At 42.5% G+C, this 21,983-nt stretch overlaps 1 protein-coding gene across 3 annotated transcripts in view; it reads right to left on the minus strand.

Annotated features, from left to right (window-relative positions):
* Positions 1 to 19,074, minus strand: part of LOC124615287 (aldehyde dehydrogenase, dimeric NADP-preferring) — a 332,089-nt gene extending 313,015 nt beyond the window's left edge. For all 3 annotated transcript variants that reach the window (XM_047143061.1, XM_047143059.1, XM_047143060.1), the window contains exon 1: positions 18,963 to 19,074. In XM_047143061.1, coding sequence (XP_046999017.1) covers positions 18,963 to 19,059 — 97 coding nt within the window. In that variant the 5' untranslated portion in view covers positions 19,060 to 19,074. The remainder of the gene's footprint in view (positions 1 to 18,962) is intronic.
* Between the last annotated feature and the right edge of the window lie 2,909 nt (positions 19,075 to 21,983).

Below are 21,983 nucleotides of genomic sequence, written 5' to 3' on the forward strand. Positions count from 1 at the left end.
GAAGGAAATGCAGCCCAGGAAAAATGGGCTGCAATAGCCCGGGGCCTCATGGACGCCGCACACAAACTTACGAAAGAATTTTGAGCCACATGGGGGGGGGGGGGGGGTGGAGGGGAGCGGGTAGGGAGGTTTGGAATATTCGCCATCAATGACAACATACTAGGTTCTGTTATTTATTGAGTCTTCGAGCCACACACATACCTGGAAACCTATTTCAAATGCTTGTATCTTTGTTAACTGTCGGCATGTGGCACCATGTCATATGCCTTACAGAAATCTACAAATATGGGATCCACCTGTTCCAACTCATCCGTGGTTTGCAGGATGTCACGTGAGAAAAGGGCAAGCTGAGTTTCGCACGAGCAAACCTTTCTAAAACCGCGCTTATATGTGAACAGAAGCTTTTCCCTCCGAAGGTACTTATTGTATTCGAAGAGAATATTCCTCGAAACTCGTGGAAATCCGGGTTCTGCAGTTCACATATTTAACTTATGAGCGTGTTGAGCGTGTTAATCATGCCTCTTTTCTGGTCCTTGTAGGTGTTTTCGATACATCCTGTGACCTGGTTTCTCGCCATTAGGTCTACTCATAATCATAAACCTAGAAAGAGTAGCTGATGATCCTGTCCTACTTCCAGTGCTGGCATGGAGGCTTAAGATGTACTAGGAAGTCACTGTTCTTCGCCAAAGGCCTCCCATGACGAATGTGTCGACTTACCGGTATCATACCTTAGGTTCAGTGCCTGTCTTTCGAAACGTTCTATGAAGAAATTGGCAACCACAACTCTATGGGACCGCCCATGGTGACGCTTTACAGCTGTTTGTATTAATCGCCAGGCCACATAATTTCCACAAGGCAGGATATGTATGAAAGAGATTGGTGATGTCTTGTGAGGAAAATGAATCCTGCGAGCTTTGGTTTCTTTAACTTTTTTACTTGTGTATAAATCTTCCTCACCTGTGGCGGAACCAGATAGGCTAAGTGTTTCGTCAGTCGGTCGGCGAACCAGGAGCGCTTACGATGACACACCATTGATGTGAGTTTTTGATAATCCAAACAGCCGAATTCCCTTGACGATAAGCAGAACCAGTATGCTCTTTCCAGCTGTAAGGCTCTTGATAATTTGTATCTTCTTTTCAGGTTTCAAGCTGATGGTTTTGTTGTATGCGCTATCCCGGAGGTTTCGGCACTTATTTCCTACGCTTTTTGTCGAGAAAGAGTTCTGACTGCCACTTCGGTGTTAGGAATGATTGACTCTGCAGATGAGGTGGATGATAGTGATAACAGCAAAGTTCTGTCCTTTTTGAAGGCAGTAGTCGCTCACTTAGGCTTACCACTGTACGTAACATGGCGGGAATCTACGTTATCTGCTTTTGCAGATATTTCAAACTTTTCCTTCTCTTTCTTGGTGCAGTGGTCAAGTCTGTAATGCATGCGACTCTGAAAGATGCTATCGATCTTACCTTAGTCATTTTTAAATCTTGGCACTGCCTCTGAATGTACTTCATTTGCTATATACAGTGGTGTGCAAAACTCAAAGACGAAAGTAACTTTCGCAAGATGTGAAACTGCCAAGTAACATAGCTCTATGAAACTTGGACCATACATATCTGAACTGCTGTATTGTAAAACAGAGGGCAACAAAGAAATACTCATGGAAGCGAACAGAATTGGCACCACATTCGACATGCATGTTTATGACCATGACTAGAGTCATGTAGTTGCTCAAAAGGAGGAGATGGAATTAATTTTTATAACAAATGCCCACATTTTGGTCCTTTCACTATAGAGTAAAAACAAATACGTTACTCACAAAGCTATTGTGGTTGCACGTCTTTATAAAGACAGGTTGAGGATGGGGAGAATAAGACGATTTTATATGTAACTATTTATTTTATACTTTGATACATCAGCGGATACAGTGAGTCATCTTTAAAAAATCGACTGATGCTTTTTTGCCACATCATCACTGATGAGGGGTGATAACGGTAAACCACTGCCCGGGAACAACTGCTGTATACCACATGAACTGTCACTGTGCCACTTCTTCAGGGCCGCATTTCCTTGTCCCACAATTCATATACATGCTATGACTGGTGGAGCAGCAACACTTTCTGTCCTGCTAATACTCAATTAGGAATGCTTTGAGCTGAAAAAAATCGAATATTCTATTATTATTATTATTATTATTATTATTATTATTATTATTGACAGCCACTTACTTTTCAAATGCTTGGATTGTGCAACTCATTTCAAAAAGAAAGACAGTTCCGGTAATTTCAAGACTGTCTTGGAGGGCCCAATCAGTTACTCCACCATTTCAGTGCTGTAGCCTGACACTGAAGGTCAAGGTTGCCTCGTTTTCTCCTTGCCCTCTGAACACAAACCATGCTGAGTAAGCCCAGAACAGACAGTTCGACCTGTCTCTACATTACCAACTTCCGATAATCTCAGATAAGGCTATTGATGCTACACAGAGAAATATATCCTGGAGCGTTTGCCACCAGATACTGCCTCTCAACTTTGTATACAAAACACGATTAAGCTTCTTCATGGTATCCTGCCACTGTTTTGTACTGAGTACACACCTTTCTCAAATTCAGGTTCTTCAGCACAGACCAGAACTATACGAGTACAGCGCCTCTGATCAGCAGTTGTACGCTGTAGGGCTGGATACCAGGGTCTAAAAGGACTACAGCTTCATGCACGCCTTCAGCCTCCTTCCAATATGTGAAGTTAATAAATGTTTAGTACACTATATGGGCAATAAGAACTGTTTCTATTTTTGAATAATTTAATTAATGGAATTAGTGTTCCAACAACTACAGAATGATTAAAAAGTGTGAAACAGATGAAGCTCTTTAACTTGTGGCATCCAGAGTTCAAAAATAGACAAAGTAGAATGGAAAGCGAAGAAAGAATTTTTTCTTTTAGAGTGTGACCGCATCCTCTATTCTGGCTCGCTGAAAAGCTGCCTGGATGTTTCCAGATGTAGATGTGGATGGCTGTACCTGTGATTGTGGACGTGAAGTCTCCTGCAGCATATTCCACCTGCCGATCAGCACACAATTAATAGCATGCACTGTGGCCCTTGCTCATTCCCTACCCTAGTCGAAGCAAGTTTATTAAAAAAAAGAAAAAAAAGAGTCGAAAGAACACCCCAACTTTGAAGCAATGTTTACAAACACACTACAGAGACGTCAAATAGCTGAAGCGACGCCAGCGCTCCAAGCGGTTACATTTCACAATGGAGTGAACAGACGACGAACGACTTTCACGATAAAATCTACGGCAAGGCCCTAGATTTGATCATTTTGATGACAGGCGAGATTTGACGAAGTTCCCTATTATGCCATCAAATTTCGTTGACATAAATATTTGACATAACAAAGAAATAAATAATGTAATACCGGCCTTAGTCTGATAGAACTGGATCATAACCTGATTGATATCTTACTCATCTCTGCATCTTGCCATCCTATAGTGAAGATTGTGGATGTAAACTGTCATATTATGTGAGATGAGACTGTGAATAATATACCCAATACTTGTAAATATCAACTGTTTGTGAAATAAATTCTGCGTATTTGTGTCTTTGCTTTCATAGCCAGTAATTCACATGTCATACTAAAGAGTTATAGAAGAGTCAAAGAGACCCCACTGGGGATGCAGTATTTAGGGTCCCTTGCACCACACCATGTTATCCAAAATCCGTTGCATAACTTCACTAGTTGACACTGGACGCTGAGGAGAGATCTGCTTGGAATTTAGGGCGATCAGGTCAGATAACACAAGCGCAGTGGAAGGAGGAGGTTTCACATAATTTAGTTGTGATTTATTCGGTTTGTTACCCTAATTACATCTTTTTGTTAGAATACCTTCAAAACAGTGCAAATACCTGTTGTAACACGCAGTCACCAAAACGTATAACACAGCGCAATGAATAATGCAACAACCCTCAGACGACATATGCATCGTGCTGTCGCTCAGCATAGCGACGGCGCCTCTCTTCCATTGCATTAATTGAACCCCATGATGCGCAAATAGACCAGCTCTTCATCATTAAGCCTACTCGCATTGTCTAGCAATGTTATCGTACCACTAACACTGCTGGAAAGCAAAATGCAGTAGTACTGATAACTAGCTTGAAAGGTAATGCAAAGCGTGCGTGTGCTGGAGGGGGGGGGGGGGGGGGGAGTGTTACTGATAGACACATTACGTACCGTGAATGAACGGAATAACTTTATTTGCAAGCAAGGGGCAGCGCATACCATCGACATTTACCCAGCTCTGCAGATATTTTCAGTGCAGTACAGATGCAAAGATAAAAGGGGGGTATGAAATCGAAGTACGAATACTCTGGATATCCACTGGAGAACACCGGTCGCCGACATTTTGTATATGGAGTTAGGGTTCACGCTATAATGTGTTCTATACAATTAAGCTGGCAGAAACGAAAACCACGTTGAGCAATGTGGAATTTACTTTTGAAAACAAAAAGTAAGCGTGTATTTAACTGTTTTCTTAGGAGAGTGTACCACATTATTTCACACATTCAGTATTAAATACATTACCACTTACGTGGAAGCGTCGTACAAAGTGGCTGGTTTCGACGAGAGGTATCTAGAGTTCCTGAAAAACGCGAACCCGAAAACTAAGCAATGGGTGCTACTGCTACACACATCAAAAAAAGTTTTGCTTCTCCTCGGTTCCGAGAGTTCCGGAAACTTTACAGAAAATTGGAATAGAGATCAACATAAACATCATTTCTGTCCTTTTTATTGCTCATGAAAACCACACATTGCATGTTGTACTACCATACAGCAAGACCTTCAGAGGTGGTGGTCCAGACTGCTGTACACACCAGTACCTCTAATACCCAATAGCACGCCCTTGCATGCATTGATGCATGCCTGTATTCCTCGAGGCTTACTATCCACAAGTTCATCTGGGCACTGGTGGTCCAGATTGTCCCACTCCTTAATGGCGATTCGGCGTACATCCCTCAGAGTGGTTTGTGTGTCACGTCGTCCATAAACAGCCGTTTTCAATCTACCCCTGGTATGTTCGACAGGGTTCATGTCTGGAGAACATTGTGGCCACTCTAGTCGAGCGATGTCGTTACCCTGAAGGAAGTGATTCACAAGGTGTGTACGATAGGGGCGCGAATTGTCGTCCATGAAGACAAATGCTCCGCCAATATGCTGCGGATATGGTTGCACTATCGGTCGGAGGATGGCATTCACGTTTCGTACAGCTATTAAAGCTCCATCCATGACCACCAGCGGCGTAGGCTGGCCCCACATAATGCCACCCCAAAACAGTAGAGAATCTCCACCTTGCTGCACTCGCTGGACAGTGTGTCTAAGGCGTTCAGCCTGCCCGGGTTGCCTCCAAACACGTCTCTGACGATTGTCTGGTTGAAGGCATATGCGACACTCATCAGTGAAGATAACGTGATGCAAATCCTCAGCGGTCCACTCAGCATGTTGTTGGGCCCATCTGTACCACGTTGCATGGTGTCGTGGTTGCAAAGATGGACCTCATCATGGACGTCGGGAGTGAAGTTGCGCATCATGCAGCCTATTGTGCACAGTTTGAGTCGTAACACGACGGCCTGTGGCTGCACGAAAAGCATTATTCAACATGGTGGCGTTGCTATCAGGCTTCCTCTGAGCCATAATCCATAGGTAGCGGTCATCCACTGCAGTAATAGCCATTGGCCGGCCTGAGCGAGGCATGTCATCGACAGTTCCTGTCTCTCTGTATCTCCTCCATGTCCGAACAACATCGATGTGGTTCAGTCCGAGACGCTTGGACACTCGCCTTGTTGAGAGCCCTTCCTGGCGCAAAGTAACAATGCGGACACGATCGAACCGCGGTATTGACCGTCTAGGCATGGTTGCACTACAAACGCCGGCCGTTGTGGCCGAGCGGTTCTAGGGACTTCAGTCTGGAACCTCGCGACCGCTACGGTCGCAGGTTCGAATCCTGCCTCGGGCATGGATGTGTGTGATGTCCTTAGGTTAGTTAGGTTTAAGTAGTTCTAAGTTCTAGGGGACTGATGACCTCAGATGGTAAGTCCCATAGTGCTCAGAGCCATTTGAACCATTTGCACTACAAACAACACGAGCACTGTACCTCCTTCCTGGTGGATGACTGTAACTGATCGGCTGTCGGACCCCGTCCGTCTAATTAGGCACTGCTCATGCATTGTTGTTTATATCGTTGCGCGGGTTTAGTGACATCTCTGAACATTCAAAGGGACTGTGCCTGTGATACTATATCCACAGTCAACGTCTATATTTAGGAGTTCTGGGAACTGGGGTGATTCAAAACTTTTTTTTTATTTGTGTGTATAATAAATTGGTCAATGGAAAATTGCCAACAAAAATTAGGACTGCAAAGGTAACAGCTGTCAAAAAACCTGGTAAAGATGGCAGCGAAGCATCACACTACAATACCATATCACTACTTAGTGTAGTTTATGGACTACTACAAAGAATCTTGCGAAACAGAATTCAGTCATTAGTTGACTTCGCTTTATCAGGCCAGTTTTCGAAAGAATGGCAGTTGCTGTGATCAGGTATTGGCACTAACTTCTTTCATCGAAGGTGGATGCCACCGCAAATTGAAGACCGCAGTAGTATTTGTTGAGCTTATGGCCACATCTAAGGACTTATGGCGCCATGGCCTGCTATTTAAATTTGCAGGAAATCATACCATGCAAGAAGTTGGTTGATGTAATGGATAGCTTGCTCAGCAACACGATTTCAAGTATTCCTTGGAGACAAAGGGCTACTTATGGCTCTGTGGTATTACCAACCCTTTTTAATCTTTGTACCAGCGATAGGCCCAACACTAGCGCTAAAAAGATACAATTCGCTGACGACCTAGGACTAGCTTATCAAGCAAGAAAGCTGGAAGAGCGTGAAAGATCTTTGACCACAGATTTACAGATGAGCGACTATTTCAAGATCTGGAGATTGAAGCCAAATCTATCTAAAACGGAGATAAATGCTTACCATCTTAATAACCGTGAGACAAATCGTAAATTAAACGTGGTCTTCGAAAACGTCCCCCTGGAACATAACGCATCCCCAAAAACTTGGGGGTCATTTTAGACCGGTCTCTTACCTTTAAGAGCCATTTAGAAAACTTAACAAAAAAGTGAACACCAGAATTGATACTGTGAGAAAACTGGCGTTGTCAGGATGAGGTGCAAGTTCAGATATTCTTCATACTGATACATTGGCATTGGTTTACTCCACGCCAGGATACTGTGCTCTAGAATGGAAAAAAAGTGCACATGTACCCATACGTGACGTCAAATTTCTTCAAGCAATGAGAATCAGTGGCACTACTAAATCTACACCACTTCCATGGCTGCCTTTATTATGTGATATTGCACATCCATCAATAAGACCAGAGGCAGCAGCAATAAGAGTTCCAAAAGTGTTTCACTCACTGGAACTCACTTCTACATAATCAACTACAGAGTACACATTACAGCAGACTCAAATCTGGGAAACCAGCCTGGCCAATGTAAGATGCGCCTCTTTTATATGCTTGTCAATGATGGAAAGAGGTTAGTAGAAAGTTTCCTTCGATTAATTCTCACCTTACAACTGACCCTAACAAATGCGTGAATGTATTTGGTCTTCCCGGAAAACTATGGACACCTCTGAATCGTTTTCGTACGGGGCATGGAAGATGTGGTGCCTGTTTGTATGAAATGGAGGTTCAAAGATGGTCCAGTGTGTGACTGGTCTGATCCTGTGCAAACTGCGCAGCACCTGATTGAAGAGTGTATACTACGAAAATTTCCTAGTGGACTCAGCAAGCTGCATTTGGTGACACAAAGAGCTGTAGAATGGTTAAGAGACCTAGATATTCCACTACAATATTTTGTCTGGATTGTTTGTTTGCTTCTTTATATTACGTATATTTTACTGTATATTTAACCTTTTGTATATGAAGTCCTTAAATAAGACTGTAAAATGACCACATAAGCCATACGAATAAATAGACACTTATGTGCACTTACTCTGACATATAATCAAAAAGTAACAAATCGAACTAATGGCTCTAACGAGCCACTACGGACCAAGTGTTCATACAAAAACATCTGGCAAAATTTCTAGGCGAAATTTTAGAGTGTTTGTAGGTAAGAGTTCGAACTCTTCCTGCGTTTCTCCTGCGGATCCTAAGTGTAAAACGTCCTCAAACAGAGCAAGAAAGGTTGGCTCTTGCTACACGTATATGTAACAAATTTAACATATCTGAAGACGCGAGTGTCCTCTGAGAACGCGTCCTTCTAATTAAGGTATTATATAACAAGTGAAGCAGTGAACATGTGGTTTAGTGTCAGTTATCTAAACTGTCAGATACCTCACAGAAACACTTCCATAATGGAGAATTTTAGGCAACTACATGCTAGTTACCATGGCCAGTTTAAAAAATCCTCCCGCCTTTCAAAGAACACCAGATTTCTTGAACAGTGGTTCAAATGGCTCTAAACACTATGGGACTTAACATCTGTGGTCACCAGTCCCCTAGACTTAGAACTACTTAAACCTAACTAACCTAAGGACATCACACATATCCATGCCCGAGGCAGGATTCGAACCTGCGACCGTAGCAGCAGCGCGCTTCCGGACTGAAGTGCCCAGAACCGTTCGGCCGGTTCTTGAACAGTGGAGCAGCATCGGTGCAGAGTTAAAGGAAAAATTTATTTACTACTGAAGAACAGCCTAGAAGGAAACTCCGAAGCCAAGGGCAACGGCGCTCCCGTCGTGCAAATGTTGGCATTAGGGAGCTCGCTCGCTTGCACCTTGCATCGTGCCAAGTGCTACCGCACCTTCGTGGTGTTACCAACTCCACCTTCTTAACACAACAAAAGAATGTGGTAAACATTGCCTTGAAGTAGTTGGGTGTTGGAAGCGACGGACTATGTCTCAGAACGAAGAGGATTAGCTACGTTTACAGAAATTGCTAGGTATATGAAAGAGAAATTTTTGTTGTATGCTGTATGTGTAAGATGAGATATTTTTCATTAAATTTTATCATCAGGAGAGAAATAACAAGTGGCCCTATCGAAAACCTAAAATAAAAGGATAAATGACATAGTGCCGTACAATGTGGATACACCTCAGTGGAAGTCAGAATGATTAATGACTACAGGGCAGATGTTTTTAAGAGTAGTTTACAAGAAACAACCTGGGATGAAATTTATAAAGAAAGAAATGCCAATATAAAATTCAATCTATTCCATGACAAATTCATATTAATATTTGAAAACAGCTTTCCACATAAGCCAATCATAAGGGACATTAGACTGTCATGTAAAAAACCATGAATCACTAAGACGATTAAAGTACCTTGTGAAAGGAAAACGGAAATGTATGTTTTTACAAGAACAAGTAGAGACCCTGCAGTAGTTGCACACTACAAAAACTATCAAATTGCTAAGAAAGGTTATTAAACCCCGCCCGGTTAGCGGTGCGGTCTAACGCACGCCTTTTCCGGATTGGGAAAAAGCACCTGGTCCCCGGCACGAATCTGCCCGGCGGACTTGTGTCGAGGTCCGGTGAGCCGGCCAGTCTGTGGATGGTTTTTAGGCGGTTTTCCATCTGCCTCGGCGAATGCGGGCTGGTTCCCCTTATTCCGCCTCAGCTACGCTATGTCGGCAATTGCTGCGCAAACAAGTTCACGTATGCGTACACCACCATTACTCTACCACGCAAGCATTGGGGTTACACTCATCTGGTGTGAGACGTTCCCTGGGAAGGGGAAGGGGGAGAGGGTGTCCACCGGGGGCCGAACCGCACCATAACCCTGAAAGAGTTGTTCGTTGTGAGGCGGCAGAGGGGTGAAGTGGACTGCGGTAGTCGCCGTGGGGTTGTGGACCACTGCGTCTGCGGCGGGGACAGAGCCTCTCCGTCGTCTCTAGGCCCCCGGTTAACATACAATACAATACATACAAGGTTATTAAAAAAAAAATCAAGAAACATGCACACAGTGACAGAAATCAGTAAGTCTGACAACAGAGTTATGGCAATATAGAATATAGTGAAGCAAGAGACAGGACAACCAATCACAGAAGAGGATAACTTTACTATTGAATTCAGTGGCAGGGATATAAATGACAAGTCACAGGTAGCAAATGCATTTAATAATCATTTCTTAAACATAGCAGAAAGCATAGGGACCAACAGTTCAAGAGAAAGATCACAGCAATATGTTGAAGTGACTCTCATAAAATTACATCATATGAATGTACCACCAACTGCTCCTGCTGAAATTAAGAGGGTCATACATTCTCTCAAGAATAAAAGCTCTTCTGGTTTTGATTATGTTTCCAATAGAGCACTAAAGATTTGTTCCCATATAATAAGTCCGGTATTGTCTGAAAAATGTAATGCATCACTAACTCAAGGCATTTTTCCAGAGAGACTAAAATATGCCGTTTTCAAACCCCTCTTTAAGAAAGGTGTTAAGAGAAACGTTAGTAAATACCGACCTATTTCACTGCTGACATGTTCCAAAGTTTTTGGGAAGGTGATGTATTCTAGAATAGTATCTCTCCTCAGCAAATTACAGTTTGGTTCAGAAGGTTGCTCTACTGAGAATGCCATTTACATGTTCACACACCAGATATTACAAGCATCAAATAACACAATAGCACCGGTAGGTATTTTCTGTGACCTATACAAGCCATATGATTGTATGATTGTGTGATCATACTATACTCCCAGATAAACTGAATTTCTTTGGGAACTATCAGTTTAATAAGTCACAGCTGCAAAATAATAACGTGAATTCTTTACAGACGAATGGAAAAACTGATAGAAGCCGACCTCGGGTAAGATCACTTTGGATTCCGTAGAAATGTTGGAACACGTGAGGCAATACTGACCCTACGACTTATCTTAGAAGAAAGATTAAGGAAAGGCAAACCTACGTTTCTAGCATTTGTAGACTTAGAGAAAGCTTTTGACAATGTTGACTGGAATACTCTCTTTCAAATTCTGAGGGTGGCAGGGGTAAAATACAGGGAGCGAAAGGCTATTTACAATTTGTACAGAAAGCAGATTGCAGTTATAAGAGTCGAGGGACATGAAAGGGAAGCAGTGGTTGGGAAGGGAGTGAGACAGGGTTGTACCCTCTCCCCGATGCTATTCAATCTGTATATTGAGCAAGCAGTAAAGGAAACAAAAGAAAAGTTCGGAGTTGGTATTAAAATCCATGGAGAAGAAATAAAAACTTTGAGTTTCGCCGATGACATTGTAATTCTGTCAGAGACAGCAAAGGACTTGGAAGAGCAGTTGAACGGAATGGAGAGTGTCTTGAAAGGAGGGTATAAGATGAACATCAACAAAAGCAAAACGAGGATAATGGAATGTAGTCGAATTAAGTCGGGTGATGCTGAGGCAATTAGATTAGGAAATGAGACACTTAAAGTAGTAAAGGAGTTTTGCTATTTGGGGAGCAAAATAACTGATGATCGTCGAAGTAGAGAGGATATAAAATGTAGACTGGCAACGGCAAGGAAAGCGTTTCTTAAGAAGAGAAATTTGTTAACATCGAGTATTGATTTAAGTGTCAGGAATTGGTTTCTCAAAGTATTTGTATGGAGTGTAGCCATGTATGGAAGTGAAACGTGGGCGATAAATAGCTTAGACAAGAAGAGAATAGAAGCTTTCGAAATGTGGTGCTACAGAAGAATGCTGAAGATTAGATGGGTATATCACATAACTAATGAGGAGGTATTGAATAGAATTGGGGATAAGAGGAGCTTGTGGCACAACTTGACTAGAAGAAGGGATCGGTTGGTAGGACATGTTCTGAGGCATCGAGGGATCACCAACTTAGTATTGGAGGGCATCGTGGAGGGTAAAAATCGTAGAGGGAAACCAAGAGATGAATACACTAAAAAGATTCAGAAGGATGTAGGTTGCAGTAGGTACTGGGAGATGAAGCTTGCACAGGATAGAGTAGCATGGAGAGCTGCATCAAACCAGTCTCAGGACTGAAGACCACAACAACAACAACAGCAACAACAACATGGGATTGATGGTATAGCCAACCAATGGATCACATCACATCTGACCAGAAGAATGTAGGAAGTTGTACATAGTAGTAATTCAACCAACAAAATCCAGGAACACAATTCTGACTAGGGAGAAATCACGTATGGAGGTTCCCAAGGCTCAATCTTAGGTCCGCTACAGTTACTCATGTATGTAAATGATCTACCGCCTAACGTACAACAAGCAGAATTAGCTCTTTTTGCAGATGGTATCAATATTGTAATCACTCCCAGTACACATACAGAAATGGAAGAAATTACGAACAAAGTTCTCTAAAGTATCATTGACTGGTTTTCTGCGAATGGCTTCACCCTTAATTTCACATGACATTCACTGCTCCACCTGTAGGGGTACTGCACCAGTAATAAGTGTAACATATGGTGATGAATTAATACCTAGGGTGGAACTTCAAAATTCTTAGGTGTCCATATTGATGAGAATTTAAACTGAAAAAAAAAAACATTCTGGAACTACTAAAGCAACTTAGTTATGAAACATTTGCACTTAGAATCATAGCAAATTTTGGGGAGAGAGAAGTCAGTAAGTTCACATATTCTGCTTATTTTCATTCAGTAATGTCATATGAAATAATATTCTGGGGTAACTCATCTTTAAGAAAGGTCTTTACTGCCCAAAAATGTACTGTAAGAATAACATGTGGTGCTCACACGAGATCATCTTGTAGACATCTGTTTAATGAGTTGGGCATTCTGACAACTGCTTCACAGTATATTTATTCCCTCGTGAAGTTTGTTGTAAATAATCCACTACAGTTCAAAAGGAAGAATGAGGTACATAATTACAATACTAGAACAAAAAATGACATCCATTACTCAACACTAAGGTTGTACATTGTATTCGTTTTAATAACAGTAACGGTTAAATAACCCGTTGATAGCCCCGCAGAGAATAAGAAGTTTTGTAGAAGACTTCTGAAATGATACACAGTCGGCTAATGCACCTTTTTATCCGTCCTGTCCTCAGTGAATGAATGAATGTATGCATACTTTCGCTTCAAAGATGAACTTAACAGCAAGTGTCTAAAGACAGTAAGTACAAAGCACTTAAACTAGCAGGCAGTTAGCACTTGTTGGTCTATGAAGCAAAATGCAACAATGGTCCTTCCTATTGCTAGAGTGTTTAATATTCTGTGTCGATTGCTTGATTTCGCCATTGTTCTTCCCTCCCACGTCGTCAGTTATTGTGATATAATGTAGCAAAGGTGTGGCTGAACTAGTCAAAAACGCCTTGTGTCAAATCATCTCCTCTGCTGGTTATTTACCATACCGAAGCAAATCTAGCGCCGGAACAGTAGCTGGAAGGTACACATGAAAAATGAGGCTTAACTAATCTACACAGATTCTGTTCGACTATTGAAAACTTCGATGTACGTTACGGACTGTCAACAGATACTGATTGCATTTAGATGGTTCTGTAAATTGATCTCATATCGCCAGCTATCACAACCCAGTAAGGCCGAGCCTGCAATAAATACTCCATTATTACAATGAATCTTTCACTCTGCAGCGAAAGTGTGAGCTGTTTCAAACGCGTACTGGCAGGTTATAAATGCGTATCGAACAGGGACTAACCCGGAACCATGACTTTCATGGATAAAGGTCTTCCCGACTGAGCCATCCAGTGCAGTGTTTGCCTTCGTCTGGTCATTATAATAATGTTAATACATTAGGAGCATTTTATAAAGAAAGTGCCTTTATAGAAAGAACAAAACTCCTATTACTACAACTTTATTTCTACATGAAACCCTGGATCTACATCTACTTCACGACATTATTTCAACCTGTATAACGGCTCGTATAGTTATCGTATTTTGAGATCCGTTCTCATAGAAATCTGCAGCTTGCGCGTCCGCACAACTGTGAGCATTTCTACAAACGCGAGGAAAGACACGAGTTCATGACATCGTTAAGTATCTGTCGCTAGTTTTTTAGCGACTTTCTTCATCAGATCGTGAGTAATGACATACGGTCGCCCACTTGCTCATCGTGCAAATTTGTGCAGCCGTCTTTAAAATGCTCTCCATCATTTTCTAACAACTCCCGCGCTCCTTGCTTTCCCCGCATAATGTGCTAATTTCACGTCTCTTGCATTTGAGAAACGATTAATAGCATATATTCACAATGTGTTTTTTTCAGTTGGCTGGCCAGTTTTAAACATGTCAAACCTACGTTCATTCAAACGAAAGCTACCGTTCTGGTGTCTGTGGATAGTCAATAGTTGAAGATACTTTGCGAGCATGCGCGGTGTGCGACCGCAAAGTTCCAACAGGTGTATTTCAAAACGGTACTTTAGAAATGTGTGTCGTATTACCATTTTGAAAATATAAGTCATACAAAAAGTAACGGATTAAGCGGATAATGATCGAAGCAGAAGAAATGAATTAAAATTTGTGCTGCGGCCAGGACTCTACCCGGGTTCGGGTCCTGGCCGCAGCACAAATTTTAATTCATTTCTTCTGCTTCGAACATTATCGTAGATAATGAAGAGACTTAAATGTCTCAGGGAAACATTTAATTATAAGGATTAAACGGAATTGCTCAATAATTAATTTCTATTTCTCACATGACACGGAGAAATTATTTCTCTCACTTTTAGTTGGCCTCAACAGGTCAATCATCTAATTTCTTCCACTGAACTTATATTTCACTGGGAATGTCACCAATTTTTTACGACGTTGGAAACTATAAATTTGACATTAATATCTGCTGTCTTCTACAATTTTTTACATAACACCCTTTCCCGCTGCTACGACAACTATTTTTACGCGTCGTCTCTTTCCCACCAAAACACAGAATGCTTTCACGTTCGTTATATTTTCCATTAAATTATTTGGGAGACTTGCACCATTTCATTTCATTTTACGGTCTTCTAGCGCCATAGCGCTGAACGAACCCTAACCACATTAGTCAAGACAATGACTGCAAGTTGCTAGCAGATAAAAAGGTAATGCAATCAAGGAGAAACTTCCACCGTCGTCGACGCACAAACGTAAGTACTGCTTTACCATCACCTGCTGACACTGCCCATTCACAATCCCATAGTACCTGAAATAATCATTTCAGACAATTACTTGTGTGAAAATGCTCAGTTTAAATCAGCTGCATAATTTTAAACCTAAAGATGTACAACACATTGTAGGGGCCATGTGGAAGGTCGTTGTCCACCGTCAGCATGTGCTGCTGAAGACGGCATTAAGTGAATAAACAAAAAAACGTGAACAGAAACAAGCCCTCAAATTTCCCTTGCCTGCACCGACCACTGTTGGTATTACCTGCTAGTCATGAAGCTGTCTGTACAGAGAAGACGTCTACGAGCATTATAACAGAAAAACAATAGATTTATGTGGTAAGGTAGGTTTAAAATTACGATGAACGCTTCCATAAAGAACTGAACAGGGCATTTAAAACCGAAAATTACTTTATTGGTCGTAAAACTAATAAATTACCGATTCTTCAGTTAACACAAATTGACAGATTAATACTTGTGGAACAGATATCTAACTCTTAGGTGTGGTTTGTTTTGTGTTAAATTTTTCCTTGTTCTGGCCTTTATCTGATCCTTAAAAGTATGAGCATAATCAGAATGCTCACGGGCGTTCTAACAATTAGTAATGGTGACGTGCACGTAGACTATAAGGTAGTGTGCCCTGAGGGTTGAATGTACATGTGCAATAGTGTTAGCTGTTAGTAGAGAAACGCTCAGTGAACCAAATCCAAATCAATGTGTGATCATGGGTTATCGTAGACATTATCAAAGGGCGGGAGGGGGGTGAGGGGTGGGGAGTTGTTCTAAAATTTGTCGTTCTCGATATGGCGTACAGTGGATTCATAAACGTGTCGCCATCCACCAACTAAATTTGACAATATGTAGGCGGAATTTCTTTTGTCTCTAACTATTGACATCACTTTAGAATTTTTAAGGTGGTTTACGGTATTACCTAAACATTAAATCTCAATAGTCTATATCAAGTACAGCATCTTACGTTATATTAGGGGGGGGGGGGGGAGGGGGTGCCTTCAACGCAATTTGAAATTATATTTTCATATGCTTAAATTCAGAATATTCAATGTATTACGAAACACAGTAGAAATTTTTCACTAAAGTAATTTTGTTCATTCTCCAAGAATGTTAGATTGAAACTAAAAATTAAAACTGTGAAATAGAAAAGAGATAATTGATAAAATACTGCTGTAAATGGAGCAACAGAGATAAAGTGTAAAAAACGTTTATTCAATGTTTATGTTAACACTGCCTGAAAACAACACATATGAACATGTTAACTGATGTTGATAGGCATAACTAATAATAAACAAAATTGTTTTTAAAGCTACATAATGTGTAACGCAGAACCAGTGCACACCTAGGTGATGATGGGAAATGCCCTCTTTATGTTATCCAGGAAATCCGCGCGCTTGGGTCTTGGAACGATCCCTCTGTGCAGATTGATATGGGCCACGTAAGAAAGCGACAGAGAAGCGATTGGGACAATTTGGCCACTGATCTGTTGTTCATCTTGACTAAGACCAAAGCCGAAACTGCAGCCGAAAAGAAATGTAATTACTAGCACACAGATAGATATCCAACTATCACAGGCCCTGCAGACCAAGTGCTTCCATAGTGCCTCTAGTTCTCCATATTTTGTGCTCGGTTCCTTTAGGTGTCTTTAGTCTCCAGGACTGCCAAGTCATTTGCAAGATCATCCATCCAGCGCTGCCTTGGTCGTCCTATGCGGCGTCTGGTGTGTGGTTTCCCCGTCAAGTGCTTTCTTCATCCGTCTTCTGGCATACGGTCTACATGGGCCACCCAGTGGATTCTTTTGCTCTTCAGCTTCCGTTGTTCTGTTGGTTGTTATATCAAGAGGTAGAGTTCCTCATTCTTCCTTCTCCATTCTTTAAAATAGGTCCCCATATCTTCTTCATTGCATTTCTTTCAAATATTAATAGTATTCTTTTCTTGTTTTATCAGGCTCCAGGTTTCCGAACCGTAAACGACTACTTGGCGCATCACATATAATTCTCATCTTAATATTCGCCGATATTGTGATATTGATTTTGAGGTGAATGTCTCCCTTAGGGAATACATTCGTTTCATTCCCCCTGCTGTTCTTTCCTTGACGTGTATCTTCTACGCTGGTGTCACTGGTAAACCAAGATACGATGTATTTCAACTGGTGAACTTTCTTGAACCTCTTGCCATCTAAAGAAATTCTTGCTACTCTTTTCTCCCTAATTACATGAACTAAAGCCACAGTGTTTACCGTCGCACTCGGCAACGTCAGATCTACTGTTCATTAGACTCAAAGATAATTGCCACAAACGCGTGAGAATTTTGAAGCGAAATTTAAGTCTATGTCTCCTTATTCCAAGAGCATGCGAGTGTTACACGCGTCCCGTCGCCATCCCCATTTTGCGGACGCCTGTATGTGTAATAAATATGTTGACTATGTTTCTTAGACACATCGCGCATTGGATAGTTACGTGTATCCCTGATCAAAGCACCTCTTCTCCCTCTACGATATATTTTCTAGTTTTTAATATAAGGCGTCTTGCTCATGACAGACTATCGTGCAAAAAATCATTACAGTTTACGGACTGATCACAATGAAAATATAATGAAACTTCATGGCAGATTAAAATTGTGTGGCGGACCGAGACTCTAACTCGGGACCTATGCCTTTCGCGGGCAAGTGTTCGATCCATGACATCATCAATATGGCGGAAATGGCTATTCTAAACGTCCCCAATATGGTGTCTGTGATATCACTACATATATACGGCAACAAACACGAAAATGCGTATAAATAAGACAATAATATCTCCCTCCAAAAATACAATCAAACTAACGCGAAAACTCCGGGAAATTGGGGGTTTTGGAGAGGGGACAGCTAAATGTAACAGTAAAAAAAAAAAACGCACCACGATTAAAAAAAAAAAAAAAAAAACCACGAGATGACGAACAAAAAAATAATTACAAAAATCTACAGGAATCGGACACTTCCTTTGACCTATATAGGTCAACGGCAGCTGACGATACCAAAACACCAACGCCTACAGCGAAAACTACGGAAACTGGAATCAGACATTTCCCTTGACCACACCTGACGGTACCAAAACACCTACACCTAAATATAAAAATACGAAAATTGGAATCGGTCATTTCCCTTGACCTATACAGGTCTACTATAACTCTTGATACGAAAAAATCAACACCTACAACTACGAAAAACAAAAACAAAACCAAAACGACACCTCAAAAATTAAAAACTCAAACATCCCTACGTAAATTAAAACACATTCAATACACAATAAATACACAAAACATTACAACTCAAGAAAAATAGACCCAAAAAACAGTTACCACCAACAAACTTCGGCCAGCCATCCCAAGCACACACACACACACACACACACACACACACACAGAGGACACCATCAAAAACAACGAGACGACATTTACAAACAACCAACTCAAACTCCGCGCCATAATGACGTCACACACCACAACACCCTTACATCATGGATCAAAGCAGACGGGTGGAATCGGACGCTTCCGGTGAACCGAGGTTTGCGAGAGTCAGTTTTTCGCTATGATTTCAGAAATGGCAGTTTTTGCCCAACTTTACCTTGTGAACAGTTTATAAAGCAAGTCAGAAAATCATGCGACACGTAGGTACCGTCGCCAGCCGAGCGAGAGAGAAGAACATAACTGCACCAACAATACAGCTTTGTTAAGATCGGAGAGTATTTATGTTCCCTAATTGGCGACTTGGCATTTTACCAGGCGCTGCAGCGTACAAGGCTGAACAACTAGGCAATTTGCGAGAATCGAACGTAGTGAATATAGACTTACCTGGGCACGGAGGCTGCAATCCGTCAACGAGCACAGCTTCCAGCTGGTCCTCCTGCAGCCGGTTGGGGTGAGGAATGTTGTGCTGCACAGCAGTCATCCGGGCAGGGCTGGTGGCTTTCTACGGCACGCGAGAGAGAAAAAAAGCGTGGCCAGTAGGCGCGCGCGGGCCGAGTGCGACACGAAACTGGCGTGTTGTGGCGGCGGCAGCGCACTGCCGTGCCAGCAGCGCGTCCTCACTGTTGCCAACACTCCGCCCTACAAACCCTCCGACGGGAAGGTGCCAGCGGCTTACAGGCAGCGGGGCACGAAGCGGTGTTAACCCTGGCGTAACTTGGGTAATAGGCGCCCAGAACAAGCTGTGACTCTACGCCTGTGCTGCCCCCCCCCTCCCCCCTGTCCCTCGCTACTAGCATCACACAATAAGAACAACTTCGGTTACACTGAATTGGAGAGGGACCTGGGCACCGTTATCCGCAAGAGGCCTTCTCAATTTAGGTCTATCCAAAAACGATCTCAGTGTGTTGTGTACGAGAGTGCTAATTGATATGAACATCTCGTTCCGCGTCTATCAGCGATACGTAAGTACGAAGAACGGGGTAGCGTATGGTAGAGCGTCGGGTGCGTGGGTTTCGCTATGGCCTGACGCGTCTACTTCAGGCCCAATGCCTTCTTTATTCTCTGCCCTCCCCCCCCTCCCTCGCTACTAGCATCACACCATTTTTTTGTTTAATGTCAATCGCTGCTTGAGGCCCCCCTCCCCCCCCTCCCCCCCCCTCCCCCCCCCCCTCCCCCACACACACACACACCAATTTATCGGCCGATCGACCGGCAAATTTCGTTGCAGCTTACACACGTCCGACCGGTGTACCCTGTTGTTGCGATTCGTTTTAAGTTCACTGTTTTTGTGTCCCGTGAGAGCCCGCTACGTTTTACACAGAAACAAACACGGGGTTTCCCTCGGCTGTTTTAGAGGTAACAGGACAAAAAAAAGTAAGGAGCGAAAGCTGTGGGCAAAGAAGTGGATAATGCAAGGAAAGAAATTCACTCATGTTCTGTTACTTAAGCAATTTCGGAGCTGCTGAACATCAACGAACCATTATTAACGAAAAAAGATACTACCATGAGGGAGGCTGTAAGCTGCGAAGAGAGGCTGATAGCTATATTATGATTTCTAATCACTGGCAGAAGTTAAGAGGACCTCAAATTCAGTGCTGTTGTATCCCAACAATTATTAACTAAAATGATTCCTGAAACATGCAACGTGATTTATACTTGACAGGAAATACATCATGGTAAAGCAAAATAAATAAAACAAAAGACGTTCTTGTAAACATCACTGTTTTGTTGATGTATGTAGCGTAAAAGATGACATGTAAGTTTAAGAAAGTCATTTCAGATTCGAAGAAGAAAGACTATACACATGGTGCTGGCGCACATCATCTAATAAATACAACAGATACATAATAAATGAAGTATTTAGCAACTGGGAGAACTATACAAAAATCTTATACTTTGCTCCTTACAGCAGAGGGCTTGGATATAGGCTGGGCTTTTTTAATACCTGTAATAATGACGCAAGTATATTGTATGAATTAACGTCCACTGAATATCGATATTTCGATTTTTACATTTTATTTTCCATAAGTATCGGAAAGTAGGGAAAAAAATACAGAATGTCGGCAGACTCTTATTCTCTTCATGTGCCACTCGAAACCATTATGGATCCGTTAAAAAACGAAAAAAAGTGTTTCATTTCTTGAGTTTATATTGCTACACTCCTCTCATGACGTGCCTCATGAACATCTCCAGTTTCTAAATTTCTCCAGAAACCGCTACACAAGGGACAACGCCCACACACGTGCAATTTGTCCGTCGGTCGGTTGGTGCGTGTGTAGGGCCCTTAGCTTGGGTAATAAGCGCCAAGAGCAAAATTGTACTTTATGTCTCTGGTCCCCCCCCCCCCCCCCCCCCGCCCTCTCGCTGCTATCATGACAGCATTTTTCGTTGAATCTCTATCGCTGCTTGGAATGACTATTCCTTTGAGATCAACACCACGTTGTAATGAAATTTAAAAGACGCATTTCAATCATTCTTTTCACTATACCACATGTTTAAACAAGAAAATACACAGTCGAAGGTCGCATTGGTTGCAACGAAAACGCGGTTACATTTTTATCGTTACGTTGTAGATCTGTCGATTAATTCTTCGCTTGTAATGGCGTCGTGGGATGGACTGTCGGTATTGAGAAAGGTAAATACCGAACTATCAGACTGGATCAATGGTTATGTTACGTTATGTTAACTGGATAGGACGGAGAGGCTCCGTCCCCGCCGCAGCCGCAGTGGTCCGCAACCCCACGACTACTACCGCAGTCCACTTCACTCCTCCGCCGCCCCACACCGAACCCAGGGTTATTGTGCGGTTCGGCCCTCGTTGGACCCCACAGGGAACGTCTCACACCAGACGAGTGTAACCCCTATGTTTGCGTGGTAGAGTAATGGTCGTGTACGCGTACATAGAGAACTTGTTTGCGCATAAATCGCCGACATAGTGTAGCTGAGGCGGAATAAGGGTAACCAGCCCACATTTGCCGAGGCAGATGGAAAGCCGCCTAAAAACTATCCACAGACTGGCCGGTTCACCGGACCTCAATACAAATCCGCCGGGCGGATTCGTGCCGGAGACCGGCGCTCCTTCCCGCCCGGAAAGCCGTGCCAATCGGGCGGGCGGATCAATGGTACTGGAACATACTGAATCGGACAAGAACTGACCGGGCCAGATGAGGAACATTGCTGCACTAGTGGGAATGGAAGTCCTCCCCTGAACGTGACTGCGACGAAGAGCGACATACAGTACACCACGTAACATTCTGAATGTTCCCTCAGAGCTTTCAGAGGAACAAGACCTCCACTATTTGTCTACAGAAGCTTATGATTGGATTTCGAACCCATCACGAATTTGAGATTGTATCTGTTTATATATGTATATATTTATGAATGGTGGGCTCCATGTGGTTCCCA

Source organism: Schistocerca americana, chromosome 5 (genome assembly GCF_021461395.2).
Source record: "Schistocerca americana isolate TAMUIC-IGC-003095 chromosome 5, iqSchAmer2.1, whole genome shotgun sequence".
Lineage (NCBI taxonomy): Eukaryota > Metazoa > Arthropoda > Insecta > Orthoptera > Acrididae > Schistocerca > Schistocerca americana.